Source organism: Idiotropiscis lumnitzeri, chromosome 19, assembly GCF_059441095.1.
Source record: "Idiotropiscis lumnitzeri isolate Australia: NSW breed Sydney's pygmy pipehorse chromosome 19, RoL_Ilum_1.0, whole genome shotgun sequence".
Lineage (NCBI taxonomy): Eukaryota > Metazoa > Chordata > Actinopteri > Syngnathiformes > Syngnathidae > Idiotropiscis > Idiotropiscis lumnitzeri.
Window position 1 is genome coordinate 3,487,410 of NC_142409.1, and position 23,210 is coordinate 3,510,619.

Consider the following 23,210-nt stretch of genomic DNA (forward strand, 5'->3'; position numbering starts at 1 on the left):
AGGACAGTGTGTGTGCGCGCGCATGTTCGTGTGTGTGCGTGCCCCCGCACAGGTCCCTCTCCTGTAGGATAATGGTGGCGAAAAGAAGCAGCAGGATCCTGCTTCATCCCTCTTCATTCTCAGACAGCTTGTATTCTTCTGCAAAGTGACACTCTGCGACACGTACACGCCCGCCCGCGCGCGCACGCACACAACATATAAAACATGTTTGAACATACGCATTTAGTTTTTTAAATGAAATCTTTCTTCTTAAACTTTGTAAAAATAATAATAATAATAATAATAAAAGCTTTCAAAAAGTGGGACAAGAAATAACACTGGAAAATTTTAAAAATCATACATTTGTGTTGGGAGAAAGCCGAAAAACATGAAAGCAAGGTGAAAAATATAACAAAAACGTTTCAATATAGCAGAAGAGCCTTGTTCTTTAATTATATTTTTCTTTTTTTTTTTTAAATTTACCAACAGTATTTTCTATAATGTTTTAGCTTGTGTAAAGCCTACAACACACACGCACTAAAAAGACACATTTCAAATTTTACGTAATGCATGAATTTGAAATGTTAATGTACTGTACGAATTTGTAAATGTGAATATGATTTAGTTTAAGTAAGATTGACGCGAAGCTTCCCGTCTCAGCTCCGGTGCAGGCAGCGACGTCCTCCGGGGGACTCAGCGGTGTGTCATCCGCGGGAGTGCCCGCAGAGTGAAGCCTTGCGCGGTATAGCTTGCCGTCTCTCACCCGCTGACTCCAGCTCGAGGAAATCCGCGAAAAACGTCGGTGAGTCAGAGACAAGTGGCTTGAAAAACATGCTTTAATTCAGCTGTTCATAAAACAAAATCATAAACGTGACTTCGTTGCGTGATTTTGTGCTGTCTGCTTTTCCCTTTTCGAAAGGGAAATGCAGCTTTCACAGCTGAGAGCAAACTGCTTCCTCGTTGGCGTCGTCCGTCACCTTACAACAAAAATGCCGACAAAAACACGCCCGTCACAATCATAATATAACACTAACCTTAATAACGCCAGTTATATTTTCCAGTTTAAAAAAAACGTAAACAAAAGTAGACACCATTTATTTGCTTGAATAGTTGACTGGGTGATGAGTTCATGGTCAACCATTAATCAGTAAAATCCTGTTTTGAAATAATCCTAACGTTTATTTCAATATTAGTTAGCCATAAATCGACTGGGGTTTTGCAGCAACTACAAATGGCAGATTCTTATGTTCTTCTACTGTATTCTAAATACGCCATGGCAGTGTGAATAAGACGTATGGCTGCTGTCTTTAATGGCGACCTGCTGTCTGCTTTGAGGACCATCAAGCAGGAGTGCAGGGAAGCCACATGACCCACTCCCCCAAACCGAAAGCCACTGAATTATGTATAAATTCAATTAAACTCAACCAGAAGACCTTGTTTTTCTTTCATACATACACATTTTCTCTTTTTATTTTTGCAAATATGACGGAGCAAACTTTTTAGAATTAGCAAATTAAAATGGTGTCCCTTGTGATTAACTTTTTGTCCAAAGTGTAGTTTCCCTTTCTCGTAAAGTCAGCTGAAGAAAAAGAATGGAGTGAGCCAACCAACGATATGTTCTCTAATTTGACCAATGTTAACTATTATTGTGTTTCTTGCATCCCAGTGAATGAAGTGGCGAGGAGCTCCATGCATGGACAGGTGGTGCTGGCAGAGATGAATGTAAGCGTGTGGGTCTATAATGAATGTGACGGGATATAGATGTGAGATGAGCTCTGGTTTTGATCATCAGGTAAAAATAGATCAGTCACAGGCAGACCATTACTGATAATTACTTCCAAGTGATTGGCCGTATGTAAGGCTCTATTCTCATTATAAACTCTTCCAGGCCTTGCATGCGGTGGGACACTCGCGTGTCCACGTCACAGACCCACTGCATGAACAATGGGCAGGGAGGGATGTGTTATTAATTATTTCCCCCTTTCTGCCAGTGTTGTCAGGTTGAGAAATTTGATTTTAGTATTCATCAAACAGCAGCGGCTTCCACATGCACGATATTATTAAGAAATCCTCTCATCTGATTCCACGCACCCACCTGTGCATGTATGCGTGTGTGTACGTGTGTGTGCGCCCTTTTTTGATTATCTAATAAAAAATAAAAAACAGGTAAGGACCTGCAAGAGGTGAGAGGATTTTTACACTTTTACATGCTCTCATCTAAAAAAACAGCTTATGAATGAACGTGACTCTGCAGTGGCTGAGAGGGAGGTGCCTACCACTTTACAATAAGGTTATAGCAATTGCAACAAATGTTTTTCCAAATATTTAGAATTGTTCCTTCTATGCTACAATGGGAATGTATCGCTGACTCACATTCAGTTTCTGGGTAAGTGCAGTTTCTTAATTTTCCAAATGTGAGGCCTTAATAAACCTCAAAATTGAACTTTAATCCCTGAATCTGGTGTTCAAAGGTCACAAACAACAGATCCAATAGATGAATATTTAAATAGAGGGAGAGGAAATTGAGGGAAATGTAGTTTTCACAACGGCAATATCCTCACAAAGACACTTGTATGAATTAGCCACATCTTTTCTTTTTGTCGTTAGTGTTTTTGCATTATTGCCTAAATGAGATGAGAATTAGGATAACCGCAAAAACAAAAAAAGACAAATGAGAAACATGTTTTTTAAACAAATGTAAAATATTGTGCATGTCACATTTGGTCCCTGTCACCGACTCGTAAATCGGGCTGACCACTTAATCAAATTAAAATCGGCATCGCAATTTAGTAGACTGCATTTTTCAAATCGCAAACATTGCGAAATGAAATATTGAAGCGATAAGACGCATATTTGCTCGCAATATTGTTTTAATCTGATTTATGGCTTAGTGACTTATGTTCATGTCACGCTTGTTTGGTAGAATTTTGTGAAGTTTCTGTGGTGAACAGCTAAAAAAACTGCACATTCAAGTGTTAAGTAAGTTAACAGCTTTAAGCAGATAAATAATCAGAAATCAGAAATCAGAATCAGAAATCGTGTGACCCTAGCCTCTAAGACCAAAACATGTATGTATAATAAATCAGATATAGTTTATTATCTTTGATTGCTTGCGTCTGTTAGAAAATAGAAGGGAATAGGATCTTTAAAAAAAAAAAACACTTATTAAATTGCATATTGAGAGGGGGCAATTAGATTGTTTTTGAAAATGTCTTCTTACTCTTAAAGGTCATATTTAGTGTGTGGTCTTAATTGATAGTGTCCTTTACATTCAAAAGTTCTTGCTTTGCAGTTTTCCTCGGCGGGTGGCTATGACGGTGAACCCATATACATGTAAGACTGCTTTTCCACAAAAAAAAAGAAAAACATCAAATTGATGGATAACAAGTTTTGTGACCAGAAGCCCGTAAATAATTGTCTGTTCAAATATTTTTTCAGTTTAGTGACAAAAAAATGTAAATATCGTATATCTCAATGTTGTTAAAAGTGAGGAAAATCGGCAAGAAAAATGAAGTCATCCTACATGATTTGCCTTTGCGGGCCTTGAGTTTGACACCGCGCCTTAAACCATCTGATATCTTGCAGAGGTTTTCCACGTAAGTAAGTTTATATATTACTATATTTCCTTCAAATGAATTAATTTGGGTAACTGCAGAAAGTACCTAGTTGATTTGAACATGGCAATGATATAAAAAAAAGGAATTTTTTTGTAAAAATGCATTAGGGGTGTGTGACACAGAACTTTCTCGTTAGTATGCTACTGTGTAACTCCCTCACATGAATTTTTTTCGACCATTTAAAAATTGTTTCCCGTCAATAAGGAACTGTTGAAAGTGGGACTAATTGTTCCTCTTATTTTTTTCCAGACATTATGAAAGGCGCACCTAACTATTTGGGAGGTTCAAGCTATTGCTAACAATTTGTGAGCAATATTATAACAGATTATTACATTGAAACAAAAAAAATGAATGAATAAAGTGTTAAGAATGTACAAAATAAAAATAGCCTTAGCCTTTATTGTAGCAACAGCTGTTAAATGATATGGACCCAGGCTGTCTGGAATGGTATAGTCTGTCGTCGTGTTTGTGTGGGAGCGCACCCCCCTTTTTTTTCCCTCCACGTATCTACAGGCCTCATTTATTATGCAGGCAGCGGCCACTGGGCTGGAGGGGAAGGTTGGTGCGTGTCTTTTGGAAGTTGAGAGAAGAAGGGAAGGGAAAGAGTTTTGGGTTGGGAGGGGGGTGGGGGGGTGGAGGGTCAAATTAGATGCCCACAAGAGCATGAATGGACAAAGAAACACACACAAAGCTGATCCTCACGTGCAATCACACACGCGCGCTCACATAGACGAGGGAGGTACGAAGACCGCAGAACGAGAAGGAATCATTGTGTGTATTGACTATTTGAAATGTTAGAATAATAACAGATGGTTGTTAAGTTTTTAGTGGTTCATAACAGGTGTGTGTGAAAGGATCCATTGGCTGGTGTGTGTCACGTGATGTGTAACCAAAGCCAGACTGCAAATGCACACAAAGTAGTCCCAAACTTGAAATTTGTTTTCTCATAACAGTGACATCTGACAGCAAGCTGCGTTCGTCCTTTTGAGGGTGGATGACCCGCACGTTTAGAATATACTGTGTTGTATATATGAAGGACTGCACAGATGGGAGTGTTTTCGCTTTTATATTCAAGAAGGAAAATGTCAACTAAAGACTCAACAACTGAGCCAAGTTTAGTTACAATAATTTCTTCAATTCTCTGGAGTTTAGGAAAAGTTCAAGTCATATCTGGGCTGCTTTTCTTATCCTCGCAAGGACCCGCATCCAAACGAATGCAGTAGAAAATCGGCTTTCTAAGCTGATGCCCTCACATTTAGATGATGTTCTTTTAGACACGTTTCTCTATCATTGGTTAATGTTGGTTGAAATCCCTCCTCCTCCCGCCGTCCTCTGTCACGCGGGTCCAAGGCCCAGGGAAGGTCGTCCCAAGGTTGATTCCCATCTGGTTCCATGGCTTAGCTTATCCCAAGGCCCAAGGTCCCCGTTTTCTGGCAGCCTGCAATCTGGTCTGTGAGTGTGTATGAGTTCAGATCTCAAATTGTCGTGTCTTTAAAATGTGATTTCTTTGCAATGGCGTCCCCGTGACCCATCCAGTGCCAAATTGGTTGTCTATGAAGTGCTGTTTGTCGTCAGTTGTGTACGCAGACTGACTATGCGTGTGCGTTGCAAAATGTTGGAGTGCAGGTTTACGAACATACTGCAGAGTTCAACACATTCAAACTAACTAATATAAATCCAGCATACGAGAATAATAATCACTAACCACGATCACGCGTCATTATTGTGCACGGTACTTCTAGTTTCATTTGAGAAATGATTTTTGTTTAATAGATGCTTAACACCTGTAGCAAATATGAACCTGTTAATGATTGACATTCTGTCATGTAAATGCTAAAGCTAATACTATTAACATAATACAATCCTTCAGGCCCTTGGACAGTGCTATGACCAAATACCACAACACATGAAGAGACTGTAGATCGAGAAGAAATAGACGGCACCTACATTTTTTTTAACGACTATAAAGAACACAGTCTCCATTAGTCTCCCTCATTCCCAAGCTGTTGACACTTATTAGCGGTGCAGTTCGTCAAGCTAATCTCTTAAAAGTCCCATGGTGACATTGGAAAAGGCCGGAGGAGATGCAGAGAGGGGGATGGAAGTGGAGGGTGGTGTATAAAGGGAGGAAGGGGAGGAGAGAAACTCAATCTAAAGCACCAGGTGCACCTTTTGTCTGCATAATCTCCCAACCCTTGAGACCGTGCGCACACTGGCCAACATACATGACCTCTCATGCATACTCATGACGCTTTGGATCCTGCATGGGGCCGCAGAACCACACCTTGCTGATTGCATGTTAGCTTTGTCTGCACAAAAATGCACACGTTGCACCTGTGTGGCTCCACAAGCATCGGCATGAGAGTGAAAAGAGGGTGAGCATGTCTGCAGGGCTGACACATGTGAACACTTATTTAGCGCATGTGTGAAGCGCTTATATTTGTAGCATTCCTGCCGCTCAGGTGCACCTCGGTGGTACCTCCAATTTACACTTAGCTGAGTGGTGCCTCACGTACCAATTTGTACTTACGAGCACGATATAGTTAGTCAATGTAATCAGTGATGATATATTTCTTGTTACGACTCAATAACGCTTGCTAAAAAGTTGACTTCTCCACCATTATTCTTTGCGTCCGCATGTGCCTGCGAGTGTGTGTGTGTGTGTGTCTCTGTGTGTGTGCATTATAGGGATTTTCTTCATCTTTCTCGAGTGATGGCATACATGCACCGATGCCTTTCAGCAGACAGCATGGAAAGCACAAAAGGTCGGCGTTTCGAAAGAGGCATCTAAAAGCTTGGGATGGTAAGAACCTTGGTTTGTACATCAGAAGAAAAACCTGCCCTTGAATAACATTTGAGGCCGTGTTAATCGATGGCTCTTCCAGGGGCCAGACTGCGTACCCCTTGTCTGGCCTCTTCCCTTAAGCTGGAGTCCTAATGTCGTGCAAAACCTCAAGTGGCGACGGAGCCAAGGACAGAGCAGACTGCTCATTGTGATTTAATCTCACTTCTTGCTCTAAAACAAACATCAAATATGGCCTTCTTATCAGGCCCCGTCCTGCTCTATCTACCTATCACCAATCAATACCTCCCCTTTTTTGTGTGCGTGTGCGTGTGTGTGTGCTTGTGCGTGTGCCAAACAGGTCGGTGGGCTGTGCTAACTAAGGTCAAAGGTCAGGTATGACTCCAACGTGGAATGACAGACGTAGCCTGAGGTAAAAGTAGATAAAAAGGCAGAGCTGAACAAAGCAAAAAAGAGGCAGATTTATGTCGACGATATGTGTCCAAAATGGCCGATCCCGAATTGACAAGGAGCAGTTGTTTTTATTGCTTCACTTGTTCCCAGCACAGGTTTGAAGCGTGGCCCGAGGCGGGCAAAAGCCAGGAGAACAGAGCTCACTGTCGACACAATAAGGTAAGTCAGCACAACGAGATGTCGTGCTTAACCATACGGTGAACCAACGCCTATTGGACAAGATTAGTCGGAAAGACTCGTTTCAAAGGACAAGACTGCCCAATTGCACAAAATGTTTACTTGTTCATGATACCTCATTCTCAATATCATTCGAAACACATTTTGTAACTTTACCCTTTGTAAACTTGTTTTCTGTCCTGTTTTATTCACCTGGCAACTTTGCAGTTTGTAATACCTTTTCAGATCAAATAAAAAAAAAAAAAACGGGGTCACTGATGGTGTAGTAGTACACTCGCCCGAGTTGTGTGCGGGCAGCGTGGGTTCAGTTCCCACTCAGTGATGGTGTCTATGTCTGCCCTGTGACTGGCTGGCGACCAGTTCAGGGTGTCGAGTGCGCCTTTCGCCCGTAGTCAGCTGGGATATGCTCCGGCACCCTCACGCGACCCTGTACAGGATGAGCGAGGTGGATAATGACATGACATTAAAAAAAAACTTCAGTTTTTTTTATGTTGTTTCTTTAATGTGAAACCACTGGTTTTCAATGCTGCTCTCTTCCGCTCACGACTCCTGGGGAACTTCAAATCTTTTGGAAAGCTGAGCTTTGACTATAATTCTTTGTTTCACTCAACAGACTGCCGTTGTTTTTTTTCTTCTCCTGGTTCACGTCAACTGGCTTTAATCACGCAACGTCATACCCATACCTACAATATTATTTCCTAAACCCTTAGAGACATTTAAGAAGTGGCCAATGATTGACAGTTAAATGAAAAGAATTATTTTCTTTCTGTTTTGGCGCCTTTCTTTTAGTTTCTCACCTTCGAGCAAGTGTTCTAATGAAGTGGCCACCGAGCCTGTGCGTCGGGAAGTCTCACCAGCAGTTCCTGTTTGTGACAAGGAAGGACGCATGGATTCATACAGAGGTGAGGGTGACGTGATGAATGTCTCTGCTTCTCTTCCTCATCTGAAATCGGCTACAATGTCTGGGAGAGAGTGGGAATGGGAGAGGGAGGAAAAAGTGAGGGGGGGTGGCAATCCTTTGTTCTGTCAAGGACTTAACACAATCAGAGAGTACAGTGTGTCAGGAGCACACAGGCATATATCAACTTCAATCTCTTTTTAATGAAAAATCCTGCCCTCTCTAATATGTGCAAATTAACCTTTCCTCTCTCTCTCTCCCTCTCTCTCTCTCTCTGTCTCACGCTTCTCCTATCTGTCTTTTCTGTACCCTTTTCCAAAAAGTGTCACTCCTTGCGCACGCAACTCAGCAATTCTACCAAGCTCACTAATAAAAACAGAAAAAAAAAGTCTGCAGCCAATTTAAAATGAATCCACTCTCTTTTCTTGGCTTTCCCGGAGTGTCAACTCAGGTTATTGAGCGTTGCCAGAGCAACTTGCATGTTCTTGCCCCTGCTTGCTGATTGTCATTTAGAAATGACACCTAATGAGGATTTGTTCAGAAGAGACACGGTGGCTTGCTCTGTGCGTGCATGCCAGCCCCATAAAGGCCCCCCTGCCCTAATGGATTTCCTGGTATGGAATCTACAGTATTTTCCCCCCCACCCTTTCTGCCCTGCAGGGGGTCCGACTGGCCAGAACACTCCCTCCCCCTCTCTGTCCACACACACACACACACACTTTGCTAATTGGAAGAGGCTGGTTTAAGCAAAAAGAAGTCATAATCACTCTGTAACTCATGTCTGTGGTTAAGTGTAGATTGGGATCTGTTCGTGGAGCCAGGATGTGATTACATTAACATATATTTTACACGGTGTAATATGAACCGCATGAACGTTTTTAAAAACTGTAAACTGCAACCTGCAGCGTAGAAGTGGGTTGCGATGCGAGGCCATTAAGTGGGAGTGTGTGATAGTTGTAAGCTATCCTAATTGCGTCCAACATAAAATACCTGTATACGTGGGGGCCTGTGGCACCAGTTTGAGGGTGGGGAGGGTCCTTGCATGCAAATCACAGCCATCGACAGCTTGTGATGAAGTGAGAGGTGGTGGCATAAACAGAGTGTGCCGTTACCATGGAAGCCACTTTCACCTCCGAGGCCCGGAGAGAGCGAGGGAGAGAGGAGAACACAAAGAGCCAGAGGAGAAGGAATAGTAATCAGAAAAAAAAAATCAAATTGCATTTACAAACATGTGAGATTTTGCTTTTTAGTTTCCAAAGCAAAGTTGCTGCTCGATTAAAGTGACTCAAGCTTGATTGGTCTCAAAAAACATCTGCCCATTCGATGGATTGCCTCTTCTTTCTACCTTGGCGTAAGTAGGTTGCAGTGAGCACCCTCAATAAAAAACCTTTATTTATCATCCAGTTAGAAAACGACATTTTTTTTCTCCTTTTCATAACATATAATTATTTAGAAGAAAATCACATCCTCACTAAAATACGGTCCTTGTGTGTGTGGATGTGAATATAAATATTTTTCAGGAATCTCGCGGGGTCACGGGGAGCACGGGACGGGAGTCAACTTTACCCTGTAATCGTGGTATAAAAAGTCAATGCGAGCAGACACAATTATCTAATAATAAAGAATAAAATAAAATCTGGCAGATGCACAGCCATTTTGAATATTTTCTATTTTCCGATAATGGAACTGGGTGGGATTTTTCCTGTGGGAGTGGGATGGGAAGGGAGTCACCCTTTAATACTGAGCCTTTTGCTCAAAATCAGATGGCATAGAAACCAGCTTACCCGGGATCCGAATGAGCACAAGAGCTATAAAAAATGTTAGAATAATGGATGGGACATTTGTATGAAGGTGTATTAGGACCACACTGAAAAAGAAATAGTGAAAAAAAAAGTTGATTGTTGAGAAAAATATTGTCAAATTATGTGATTTTTTTTTTTTTACTTTTTTTTTTAGCATTAGCTGGAGCTTATCCCAGCCATCTTCAGGCAGATCACACCCTAAACTGGATGCCAGCCAATCGCAGGGCACACATAGATGAACGACTATCCGCGCTCACACTCATACCTAGAGGCAATTTAGAGTGTCCAATCAACATGCCATGCATGTTTTTGGAGTGAGGGAGGAAACCGGAGTACCCGGAGGAAACCCACGCAGGCACGGGGAGAACTTGCTAACACCACACAGGAAGGCCGGAGCTGGAATTGAACCAACGACCTCTGCAACTGTGAGGCCATCGTGCTAACCAGTCGTCCACCGTGCTACTAATTGTTACACAATCAAACAAAAAATACTTTTTTTTAAATTTCTCTCAGAATACAGAATCATTCAATAGAATTTTCCATAGGATATCCGAATTCTAAAATATTCAATAGCTGCAGCCATAATAAGGTGTAGAGAATAAATCTTGAGACAAGACCATTCTCATCTGATTAATGTCAGTGGATAATAATAATAATAATAATAATAATAATAATAATAATAATTTTATTATTATTATTATTCCTCCTCCACCACTATTGGATATGAAATATGGAACAATTTCAGTCAGTGTACATCATATAAGACTTAATTAACTTGACCTTTTGTTTAGGAGAGAAATGATAAGCTCAGTGCTTCTCAACTTTTATTAAGCCAAGGAGTCTGTTTTATGAGAAAATTCTCACAGGAAATAAAACACATCATAAAATGTTTGAAGACTGAAATAATGATAATCTCTTTTCAATTTACTCCCAAGTGTACTTAGTGTGAAATGTGGATCAGTTTATTTGAAAACAAAAGATTTGAGTCCGGCAAGACGTGAAATAATCATTGAAATAATCTGAATAATCAGAATAATCATAAAAATTATTTTGCCGGGATATAACATAACAAATTTACAAAATATTAAGCAACAATTTCGCAGTCTTAGATGTTTGAGTTTCTAGAAAAGCGCATTACCAATAAAATGTATTATTATGAAATTCGTACCTTTTAAAATGAAATGTTAGAGTGCACTTTTCGTCAAAAAGAAAATCAACTCATTTTTTCTCAATTAATACAATAACCTCACTCAGGCTCTTTATGAACATGATGTAACAAATGTTTGCCTGTATTTTCCGCCATGATGCCGACGAAGTCCACTTCAAAGTCTGATGAATGATCAAGCATGACTCAGGAAATTGAACATTGTGTGACATAACAGCACTTTAACTATTTGCTCTAATGACATTTTTTCCCTCTTCATGCCTTATAAATGACTCATCTTTGCCAAATGAAAAGCATTTGCTGTTTTTGGAGATAGCAGCAAATGATAGCGAGGGGACTGAGGAGTTCTCCCTCACCATCTCATTCTTGCCTGTGTGGTGCATTTAGCAAATTTCTTTGAAGACATTTAGTTGCAGTCGTGTCAGACTTTTTGGAGCGGCGCTATGTCTGATTGGTGGTGAGCGGAAGAAGCATCTCGGCTCCACAACTCCTCCAAGAAAGGTCAGACGAGCGAGTCCGCTGTAGCGATGTGAGCTTTGAAGGCTGGCCAAGGAGTTCTACAGGAGGTAATCAGAGGAAAATATGTCCTCCTCCTCCTCCTCTTCCAAACCTCCATTAGACCAACCGGCATCTCTCTAGCAAAATTGATTTTCCCCTTCCACTCCTTTTTTCTCTCTTCCAAGGTTCCATTTGAGGCTTGTTTGCGCTTTCTAAAGAGCAGTTGGAGAAAATGAGAAGAGTTAGGTCACTCGTGTACTCGCACACTTTTGGATCTCGGACATTCATTAGTGTGCACACAAAGAATCCTGCAGGATTTATTTATTTTTTTTGTTGTTATTTACGTGGCTTTCTAATCTTTTCTTCCTCATTCTTCATGTCTTCACTGTCGTATTCGCACTTGCTCCCCCTTGCTCGAGCCAAGACCTGGATCAATGTGCCATTGATTTTCCTATCAATGAACATTAGTATGGATCAGACTGCAGCTTGCTGCCGTGCCCCATGTCTTACGCGCACACACATACACACACTCTTATACAAACATAATGCACGTTCATGTCATATACGAGACTGTTCTCCCCGAGACTGCATCACTGCACAGTGCAACAAAGGAGTAAAGAGCACTAGAAATAAAGCAGGGTGGTCTTGATAAAGGAGAGGTTCTAGTTGAAAGCACGGAAAGCCAATCAATGGAAGGCATGACAGAAAGGCTCGGAAATGAAATCAGACTTGCTGTTTGTTCGTGCGCGGAGGAAAACACTCATCGGTCAAGCGGCAGCATGTCGATTCACTGCAGAATAATCCAGTGTGATGGCCGAGCAGCCTTGATAATGGCCGCTAATCACGACAGTGAATGGGACGTACGCCGCCTCACATACTCCCTCTCCCTCACGGCCTCTCGTTAGGTTTCCCCGCTCGCTCTCGCACGCATTTGTGTCTCTTCTCTCACCCTATAATAGGCTCCCAGTCAGGTGAAGATTGACACTTCTCGCCCTTTCTTTTGTGTTCGTTCCACACCAGCGGCCATATTTGTCTTCGTCTTCATTGAACGTAACGTTTAGGAAAGAAACTTGCACGCATTGCACAGCTGTCTGAAAGTCTGCCACTGATTCCTAAGTATCAACTTGAATGTGTATCATGTTAATCACACTCTAATTCTTTACACATAAAACATGACTGAACATATTGGAATCCAAAACTACAGAAATGTTGTCGCGTTTCAAACAACAAAAATCTCATTATAACGCACGTACAAATATTGAAGAATTTCATTGGATTTCCTCCAAAATGAAACACTTTGCAAAAGTGTGTCCTGAGAGAGCTTTGTTGTTGTTCTCGCGCTCATTTTGTTTGATTTTTATTGCAATCATACAAACTATGGAGGATTTAGCTATTTTTCTGGATTCTTATAGAACATAACTTGTGGAATAGAAACCAGTTGTATGTAGAATGCGTCAGAATCAGACATCTCCAGAAATGGTCGGTTTAAACAATTTAAAACTATTTATACAAAATATACCGCGCTAATTAGCAAATATTGTATAAACATCAGATCATAACAATCTAGAAAAGAAATACAATTATTACATAATTATTGTGATTAGTACAAAACATCTTTCTGGTATTACTCCCTTTAAAAAGTTTTTATAATAATTTAGTTGGATTTTATTGTACAAAACTGTCTAAATGAGAATTTTCATGTTATAAGTGTGATTATAGAGATTTAATTCATTTAATTTAATTTTGCCTTAAACTAAGTTGATTGAATTACTGGAGAACCAACACAAAGGGACCATCCTCTAAAAACTTTTTTTTTCTGAATTTCCTTGGATTTAGTGGAAAACAGCAAAAAATAATAAAACAAAGAATTTAAAGAAAATTGATCGGTATCTAGGAACATTTTCAAGGATTCTATGAAAGTAACTATAATTAGTCTTAACATTTTTTGGGGGGCGGGTCATTTGAAAACGCCCTACACCTACCCACTCCGAAGAAATCCCATTCTGGCACAAACTTAATATTGACCCAAGTTTTTTGCATGATTCTTCACTAAATTGTCACAAGATCCCGATATCCTCTTGGAGGCGAAGCTCTCCGAAATGGTCATATGTCGTCAATTTTCTGCTCACATTGAGTGAAGGAAGGCCTTGATGGAACAAAGGGACATCCTTCTTTGGGAGTACGACACACATGAAAGTTGATCCTGGGTTAAGAATTCCCTCCCCAAGCCCCCTTCAGTAGAAAGAAACCAGGAAGCCTCGGGCCGTCCGTTGCAGTGCCTGATTGTAAAGTGTTTCTAATTTAAGCTTGCTCATCGTTCACTCACTCTTATAGTGTGTGTGTGTGCGCGCGCGTGCGTGCGTGCGTGTGTGGGCGCAAAGAAGAAAAGTGATAAAAATGCCCATTTTTAACAGTAAAACTGTAAAGTGTCTTACATTTTATTTGAGCTGCTTTTACATGCTGTATTCCAAGAGAACATAATCCTGTAAAAACAATGTATATGTTTCCAGCTTTCTGACATTCATATTACGTATATATATATATATGGTGTCTGCATAGTGTATGTATAGTGTCTGCATACTGCATATATATGTAAATATTTTTCATTTCAATTAATATATTAATATATTTTTTAATAGTTATTACACATGCGATCGTAAATATATCACATACATTGAATAGTATCTGAATATATATTAATCTTTTAACCAACCACACGCACACACACGCGGGCAGACGCACCCCCCCACACACGCACACGCACACACCCCTACACACCCACACACCCCCACACACGCACCCCCACACACACACGCACCCCCCCACACACACACGCACCCCCCCACACACACACAGAGATTTCATTTCTACATCTGAATTTAATTTAATAAGTGCACTCTGTCTGAGCTTTTCACCTGAAAGCAGGAACCATTTGGACAAAACAGTGTTGGAATATCATAAACTTTATTATTGCAGCACATTTCAAGATTGAATTCAACTTTGGCTGCAAAGAGACCCCAACAAAAGGCGCACCGTGGATAGAAAGTGAAGCAGTGAGGCATGCTGCAAGCAACATGAGAAAATGTGCCGTCTACTTGGTGAAAACGAGCAAAGGCTACTCGAGTTAAATAGAAGATTTTGTCCGCGGGTGCGCAAGAACATGCCGGCGTGTCCTTCCGCTGTCACACGGTCGTACTCCGCGTAAACAATAACCGATGATTTGTCGCGTGTTCAGCCGAGGATCGAGCTACTTTCGGCGGCCGCGAGGGGCAGTAGCAGCCGGCAAGAAGCTGCTATTCCCCGGCACAGTGGCGCAGGAACAGCTGGCTCTGCTCTGCTGCGAGCTCCGTGAAACAAGTACACGGAGTAAATAAATTAATTAATTAATGAATGAATACAATAAACATTAAAATACACGTGGACGTAAACAATCACACACATTCAGAAATATTATTATTTTGACGCGATTTTTTTTCTTATGGTTTTCAACCTTACGTTGTGAAGAGGTTTTTTTTAAACATCAGAAGTCCACTGGAGGCAAATTATCGACTTTGAAAACAATACAAAAATATATAATAAGAAATACAATTCTTAAATAATCAAATACCTAAATGTAAAATATATCAAAAATCAACTTAATATTATACGGCGTAAATTGGTGATCGTGCATAAAGGTGCACCCCCAGATAATTATTACTCTTATAATCTTTGTGACGTTCTGTCCATTTTAAGGCATTTATCATTTATTGACCATTCGGACAAAACGTTGTACTGTCGTGACAATCACATTGTACCCAGAAAGCTTTTATGATCTCCAACAGGCATGTTGTTGATCAACCTCATCCATAACCATATTGAGCCCAATTCTAATTATAAACATTTTATTCTTTTTCATTATATAACCGAAAACACAAACAAACAAGGGAGGTGGTTAATGACAAATTCTGAATAATATGCGAGACATAACCACGAATGGATGTCTCGTCAAAAACAAAGCTTCACCATCACCCCTTATTCATTCCCTGCCGTCTTTGTTCCCCTCAGAGCTCATCACACGCCCAACACTGCCACCTAGCGGCCACTCAGCTGCACTTCACTGCGCACGTCTTCTGGACGAGAGCCCTGTGAAATGTTTTTACGTATTTCACGTGCCCAAATATGCAAATAGGAATACGCGCTATATACTGTTTACACTATTGTCTATATTATGCCTCTTAATTGTAATATTTTTTTAAATATGATTTCAAAGTGCGATGCAATGCATGCATACTACAGGCATAATAAATGTTTTTTTCATACACTGCATTCTGGGTGTATTATAATTGATCACCATGTCATTATATCACTGACAATATATACTTCCCTCTTGCACTGGTTGTATAAATACTATTGTTGTATACTTGGTTCATTTATTACTAACACCAGACCAACAGGCAACAACAGCCTTTTTAGTCTACCTGCTTTGATTAGATCAAATGTCCTTCACTTCCTTTCATTTTTTGATTTGCGGGTTGATCAATCGAACTCTATCCATCCATCTATCTTTTTTTTTTTTATCTCCCAAAAACGGTCCTAGAGCAAAGCGATGACACACCAATACATGCAGTAAAAAGACACACACAACACCCTGTGTGTTTCTTTTTTCGCCTATATTGGTTTATATCCATGGCGTAATAGGTGTTTTTTTTTTAATAAATATTTACTGTGCCTGGTATCCTTGTGAGGATAAGCGGCTCAGTTGATGGATGGATGGGTATTTACTGTAAATATGTTAGTGCTAACCTATACGGCGTGTTGCAACGTTCTTATTAGATTGGATTTTTAATGTAGTGAGTGTTTGACCGAAGATTTGTAATATGCAGATAATAAAGTAGTAAAAGTACATATATTAAATGTGTTAGTTGAGTTGGGGTAAAAATTGACTGGCTCCTTTTTTCTTTTTTGCAAGTACGACTTCCCTCTCACCCGTCAGTGCACATTGCTGGTGGAGGTGATAAATTAATACAAAATGAACTGAAATATAAATAAAATAGATCAGCCATATTTTAATTGAGAAGAAATAAAAAATAACAAAACAGGGGCATAGCTGCTTTTTTTAAATGCCAATGCTGCGTTAAAACTCATTGTCCACCTTTTTTGTATGAAAGGTTGTCACAGAACATAAAAAGATAAATGAGCAATATTTTTCCTGTTGTATTTAAATAAAATGTATCTGCATGACACATTTTTTACAATGCCTCACCAACTCAAAACACTTGAGGGGTATAGCCTATAATAACAGAATGATATATATGGCGCAATGGAAATACATTATTATTAAGCCTATTAGTGTTAATTTTTAAAGAGATGCAGCTCACTCTTTGGACTTCAGAGGTGGCAAGCCGTATATTTATTTTTCCAATTGTGTATAGCTAAAGTCCACGCTCATCTCCCTGTCATTTGCTTTCATGCTCAGCCGAACGTTGCGCCTTTTGTTAAAAATTAATGGATAATTTAAGAAATGGCGGTGTGTTGCATGAGAGCTAACGTCTTTTTTTTTTGCTGGCGCACTTTGGCTCAACATAAAGCACATGACGTGACGGACGTGGGAATAAAACGCGTGGGAATGCGTACGAAGTGAAAGGAATAAAACAAAAATTGGACAAAACAACTCTCGTGACTAATTAGGATCAATGCGTCATCCACACATTCAGGAACTATTTTTTTTTCTTCAGGTTAAACGCTCATTGCAGTAGTTAAGGCAGAACATCACTTACACTTCAGAAAAAAAGGGAATTTCCATCTTGAGGTCAGTCTTCTGGACTCTGGTACAGAGCTATTACATGCGTTTCATTCTTTTATAATGGTAAATTGAGGACATTAAGAGTCTCGTGACCTCCTTTAGACCGCCTGATTAAATATCACTCACCACATCAAGATAGAGTGGAAATGTCTCAATTGATCAGTTTTGCTCTCAAGCCGTTTTATCATCCAGACTGCGTCACTTTTTGACTCCAAGCCCCACCTCTTCACTCACTCAACATGTGACTTTAAAAAAATATATATGTTCAAAGTCTAACACGGTAAGACTGTTCAACGAACATCGTGTTACATTCAAATGTCATAGGAACTCTCATGCACGGAATGACACTACAAAGAAAAATGTTCAATTTTGTGAATAAATTAATGATTCGCTTTTACTGCTGTTATTTTTAACAGTATGTCATGTCATTATCCACACCACTTATCCTGTACAGGGTCGCGTGAGGGTGCCGGAGAATATCCCAGCTGACTACGGGCGAAAGGCGCACTACACCCTGAACTGGTCGCCAGCCAGTCACAGGGCGGACATAGATACTGTCACTGAGTGGGAACTGAACTGAATCGGGCGAATGCCCCATCAGTGACTTCTTAACAGTTTGTTTACGTGTTATTCGTCTTTGTGTGCCCTGCGATTGGCTGGCAACCAGTTCAGGGTGTACCTCGCCTACTGCCCGAAGATACCTGGGATAGGCTCCGCCCCCCCACTACATCTATTATAATTACATTTTAAGGACAACGTATCTGCTGAGTAACGGAGTGTAGAATAAAAAAAATCATCCCATGTTTTGGTTTTTATTTTATAAATGCACTCTGTACTTCCAAAGGGAAGAACATTTAATAATGTAACAGCTTTTCTATCACATTACATTAGCATGTGTATCTAATAAAGTCTTGAGTGTTTTTAGGTTTTTATGTCGAGTTGCAAAGTCACCCATTTGCTAAACTGCTTCTCTTCAATGACTATTCCTCGTGAAATTCCAACTCTCAACCTCAGAAACGTTAGGGAGAAATGGAAAGACCGTTATTGTAATCTATTGGTGTTTTTAATTTTCATTAAAGAGCCACAGCTCGTTTTTAGTCGCAACATTTGATTCTCCGGCATGTGATCGTCGTGCCCCTCCACCCCAACTCCGCTTGTCAGCTGATCAGTCACGTGTCCTGATGGCCACGCCTTCTCTCAAAATGGAGTTGTCGTGTTCAGTGCAGATAGGGCTCCAGTCACTCGGCGAAGCGTCTTCCGTGGATCACGCCGTCTTCCCGGCTCTGGTCGATTCCTGCTTCCGCTCTCTGCTCTCTTCCGATCGGGGAGCGGGCTTGCTAGGTGAGCTACGAGACACTCTTGTATATCCCATCGCTTCTCCCTCAGAGGAGACCCCTCCATGCGAAGCTGTGGATGTGTTTATGAGAATCGCTTTGCATTTATGGCAATCAAACCCCGAAGTAGGTAAGAGTCCCGAATCGACAGTCCAGCATGGTCGCTGTGAGTCCAAGCCAACTATTATTAATTTGTCCACGTTTGCTAAGTATGTATGATGTCATATTAGCGGTCCACACAAACAAAGCTCCCCTCCCCACCATTTGGTTGACGCTGCTGACGGTTCCATACACTGGCAAATTATCATCGATTTCCATCCAAGACGTCAGTCAGTCTCGTCGTCGTCGTTGTTGTTGGTGACGTCACGTCTTCACTTCCGGGTTCTGTCCTCTCAGACGAACCCGAACTGAAGCAGGTCGAGAGGGTCCTGCTGAAGCGGATGCACGCCGCGACCACCACATTCATTCTGGAGGCGGTCAGGCAAAACGCCGATGAGTCCACATTAAGGTAAACAATACGCGGCAGATGCACGAAAACGATACGCAATCTCATTTGATTAGATGAGCAATCGTTCTGATAACTTAGTGCCATTTGGAGCGTGAGGCGAATAGTCCATTGAGTCCCATTGTGATGATAGCTGGTTGTGTCTGTTTAAGACAGCAAATATTTAAGACCTTGTGTATTTAGTAAATGCACTGTTGTTTAGTTCTAATAAGGTATTTTATTGTAATTTGACGTGTTACAATAAGTACTGCATGTCCTCATCTTAATTAAGATAATGTAACTTAACTTCATGTAGTCAAGCATCTATTTGCATTGTGCCAATATCCATTTATTTAAATGTCGTTTTCCTCGTAGCTCCTGCCTTGAAGAGCTGTCATTCAGTTCAGAAAGAATCAAAATATTCTACAGCTACTATCAGGTGACGAGCACATTACAAACATCATTTCATCATTATTGCCTTGAGTGACTTGTATTTTATAATATTTTGTTTTTAATCACAGAAGCACAAAAAGGAGTTAGAGCGATTGTTAGCAAGGTAAGCCATAGAAAGATCCATTTATCAATTTTCTACGCAGTCACCAGGCAACATAAATGTCACAGTTTTGTACATTTTAACACACAATTTAATTCCTTCACGTATAACACATTTTGGTAAATATTATGTAAATGTGGAGCCACAGCAAAAGAGGAATTAGATTTAAAAAAACAAACATTTTAAGACTCGGGTACTAATTTTCCCGGGAAAGTCAACTCATTGTGTTCCAGCAGCACTTCTACATACACTTAAACAGTATGTATGCACTTTTATTCTGGTGTAAAACGGCCCCTGATTTAGGAGTTCTGTTAATGCATCCAGTCAGTTATGTTAACGAGTAGCACTTGACTTTAATATTAACTCATATACATGAAACAACTGCTAGCTTCATATTCCAATTCAAACAGAGACCGTCTGAAACGTTCCTTATGCCTGGTTCCCATGGCAGGATAATTAGGCCGATTTTAGCCCTGATTCCACTGACAATCATACTAATGCTTCGATTACCGTAATGACTCCAAAGAGTTATCGGATATTCCTGCCGTGTAGGGTGTGTTCAAACTGGTCTCGATCGCACGGGTTGATACGCGGGCCGCTCCGATCTCAAATCGTGGGGATTCAACATGCTGGCTTGTTTTGGCCCGACTTCCCCCTTGTGTGTGGTGTTTCCCGAGGACAAAATCGCGTGCTGCCTGTTGACAGCGATGTGCAGCCAGTCAGAATGTGAGATGGCGAGGAAGCGTGGTGGGGAAACCGAAATCAAAACAGTCATGGCGCATCAGGAAGTTTGTGCTCGCACTGTATCGAGTCATTTGAACAACCCCTTTTCTTTTTTATTTCTTGTGAAAAACAACGTTGCCTGTTCTTTGTCCACCATGTTTACTTTGAAGTCTCGTTAAATCTGAAGTGGTTTTTTCTGTACTGGGAATATTTGTAAGTGGAAACGGTTTGTGCGTGATGTGTGATTTTACTGTGTGGCTGCACACCACACACTACATTAGAAAAAACAAAAAAAACAAGCATTTTTTTTATCGTGTGGTGTCTCAGGTTTTCAAAGTTTTTTAGTTTTTTTTAAGAAGATAGCAATGAGCTAATGATCACACAGCAACAAACTTTGGTTTCAACTCATTTACTCTAACCTTCGGCATCCCTCACCGTACACTGTCGAACGTCAGAACACTGTGTTCCAATCATCCATCCAGCCTTTTTCTCAAGTGTTCATCCTTTTGTATGTATTTCTAATCTTTCCTTTTCATTAAGATGCTATCAAACACTAAGATAACCGTTGTTTTTTTTATCTAATCTCTTTCATAGAAATAACCAAACTCCCTTGATTTGCCAGACAATGTAAACTGAAATAAACTGTCTCGCTGGGCTTCAGTGACCGCTTAGTTGAATTTTATGTTTGATAGCTGGCAACTTCGGGTTTTCTTTTTCTCAAAGTTGATTCTATCTTAACTCATTGAATTCTTTAGAAATTTTGACACAGATTGGTTTGTTATAAACATCAGACACGTAGATGTAAGTGTCAGATGTGTGTCATTTCAACACAGCAGCCACTCAGAGTGAAGGCAATTCAAATCTATGCGCTGACGGCTGCCTACCTGATTTTTTCTTTTTCTTCCTTTTTCAAAACGTTCTACAGCGATCATTTAGAAACTCATAACATTGCTCAAATTAATCATTCGGTTATTCAAAGTTCAACGGAAACAGTATCAGTCCTCCGACTTGGGACACTGTGAACTGGGGTCTGCGTTCGGAAAGGAATGGGAGCGGAGCGCACCCCACTGCTCCGAACACACCCAATCTCAGGGTAGTGCACAAGTGCCAGAGTGAATTTCTGAACGCACCCCTTGTCTCACATTTTATGGGCTGTCACATGACTAATAGGATACCAATCCCTGTGCAGTTACAAGAAACATTATAGCCGACTATTGGTTTAAAATACTCAGAGTAATGTGTTGAAAACATAACTGCCCCCCCCTCCCCCACATACATGCACACAAAGTATTAGCAAATCTGGTAGTTTTGTGAAGCATGTCTCAGTCATTTTGGGGTTACGAATGAGTCTGTCAGCTTTCATTTGAGTGTTCAAAATGGCTCATGTAGTGTACATTTCAGGACTCCTTTGGGTGTCATGATGCTTTTTTTTTTGTAATTAATTAATTTTGAATTTTCAGTTTAAAGAAGGTAGATCAGGCGCTTTTGGCTGTGAGCCGTGACCAATGTGCCAGCAGCTCCTTTGGACTTGAATCAAGTGCATGTTGCATTTATTTGATCTTAAAGTTTACTCAGTGACATTTTCCAGCTTAATGATGAAATATTTTCTTTGGCTGACTTCAATGTTCACATTCAAGTACCAAAGGAGAACAGCAACATGTCACATGTTCACACATTGTATTTGATTGCTTAGAACTACATGGACACAAAATATGAAACGCACACGAATACAAAATATATACCTAACAATTTGGTCTTTGATTTGGTACACATTTTGTTTATACATGAATTATTGAGTCCAAGAACCATATAAAATTGTAAAAAGTGTGATTTCAAAGCCCAGGTCTCCCTTAGGGGATGTTAATTTTTAGCATTTTGGTGTATTTATTGTTTAATTTTTATTAAAACGAAGCTGAATATACCATCTAGCTACTTAATGAGGGAATGTATCAATATTTTCTTTTATGTGCTGTCTGCCTCTCTCTTTGTTTGTCGAGCTCTCAGTGTCTGTTAAGTCTATAGGAGCCATCAATCAAGATTATATGCATTGATCAATAATGCAAATGAGGGAGTGTGATATCTTTAAAAAAGGCATCATTGTTTTATTATTTGTATATTTTCTTAGCATTGGAAAGCAACCAGGTCACATTACTGACGTATCGTGGCGCCTCCTATATCAAGTGAAGGTACAAGGCAGAGTACTTTGACTCTCCATTTATTACAAATCATGGGGAAAAAAATAAATAAATGAAAATGTCACACTGTTGGTTTGTCTCACGGCAGAATGGACTGGTCGATAAGGTCAATGAGCCTTTCTACTTAATATCACTCAACACTGAGGTAAAAACATGCTTTTTTATTTATTTTATTTTTTTATGGGACCAATGCTGAAATGTTTGTTTTTCTTAGAATAAAGGTCGTCCTGAGGATATCAACTTTACCTGCACTATGGAGCAATTACAGGTATACAATAGAACAAAACAGTCCAACTTAAAGCATTTTACTTGTTTTGGAAAATTTTAGTTCCAGTTCTTGAATGCTTATTTGTTGCCGTTTTTGTCTGTGGCTTTATGGCACTTCCAAGCACGCATGCATTTTTAAGCAATGTTAGGGCTCTGTAGCCCGCGGTGTGTTTATTCTCGTATCTTTCAAAGTCCTTTGTTTTTATTTTTTTTTTCCATAATCAGGACATGGTTGGCAAACTGAAGGACGCAGCAAAGAGCGCTGAGAAAGCCAGTCAAATGTGATGATGATGATGATGATGAAGGTTTCCAGCACTTCATCAGTATGTTTTCACCCTGTTTGTTTTTTGAAGAAATAAAAATCATATTTGTTCCGTCTCTGTGAGATTTCTGGTTTCGTGGTATCAGAGACCCCCAGTGTTCACGATGAGCATGGATTCGTGGGAGACGTTTCATCTTTCGGAAATGTTGGCCACATGT

At 40.2% G+C, this 23,210-nt stretch overlaps 2 protein-coding genes across 3 annotated transcripts; both read left to right on the forward strand.

Moving 5' to 3' along the window:
• The first annotated feature begins 651 nt into the window (after positions 1 to 651).
• On the forward strand, positions 652 to 15,659 carry LOC148318159 (uncharacterized). Of its 2 annotated transcripts, XM_088283446.1 has the most exons (6): positions 652 to 781; positions 6,285 to 6,399; positions 6,740 to 6,811; positions 6,943 to 7,011; positions 7,819 to 7,931; positions 15,437 to 15,659. In XM_088283446.1, exons 3-6 carry the CDS (start codon positions 6,777 to 6,779, stop codon positions 15,625 to 15,627), a joined length of 408 nt encoding a protein of 135 aa, XP_088139572.1. In that variant the 5' UTR covers positions 652 to 781; positions 6,285 to 6,399; positions 6,740 to 6,776; the 3' UTR covers positions 15,628 to 15,659. The 2 variants fall into 2 exon arrangements, with proteins under 2 accessions (XP_088139572.1, XP_088139573.1); XM_088283447.1 differs by lacking the exons at positions 652 to 781; positions 15,437 to 15,659 and adding an exon at positions 9,884 to 10,309 and having other exon boundaries at positions 6,258 to 6,399.
• Positions 15,660 to 18,317: 2,658 nt separating this feature from the next.
• On the forward strand, positions 18,318 to 23,108 carry commd3 (COMM domain containing 3). Its single transcript, XM_088283443.1, has 8 exons — positions 18,318 to 18,515; positions 18,905 to 19,016; positions 19,368 to 19,431; positions 19,514 to 19,548; positions 22,394 to 22,454; positions 22,552 to 22,608; positions 22,678 to 22,731; positions 22,956 to 23,108. Exons 1-8 carry the CDS (start codon positions 18,356 to 18,358, stop codon positions 23,013 to 23,015), a joined length of 603 nt encoding a protein of 200 aa, XP_088139569.1. The 5' UTR covers positions 18,318 to 18,355; the 3' UTR covers positions 23,016 to 23,108.
• The last annotated feature ends 102 nt before the right edge of the window (positions 23,109 to 23,210 follow it).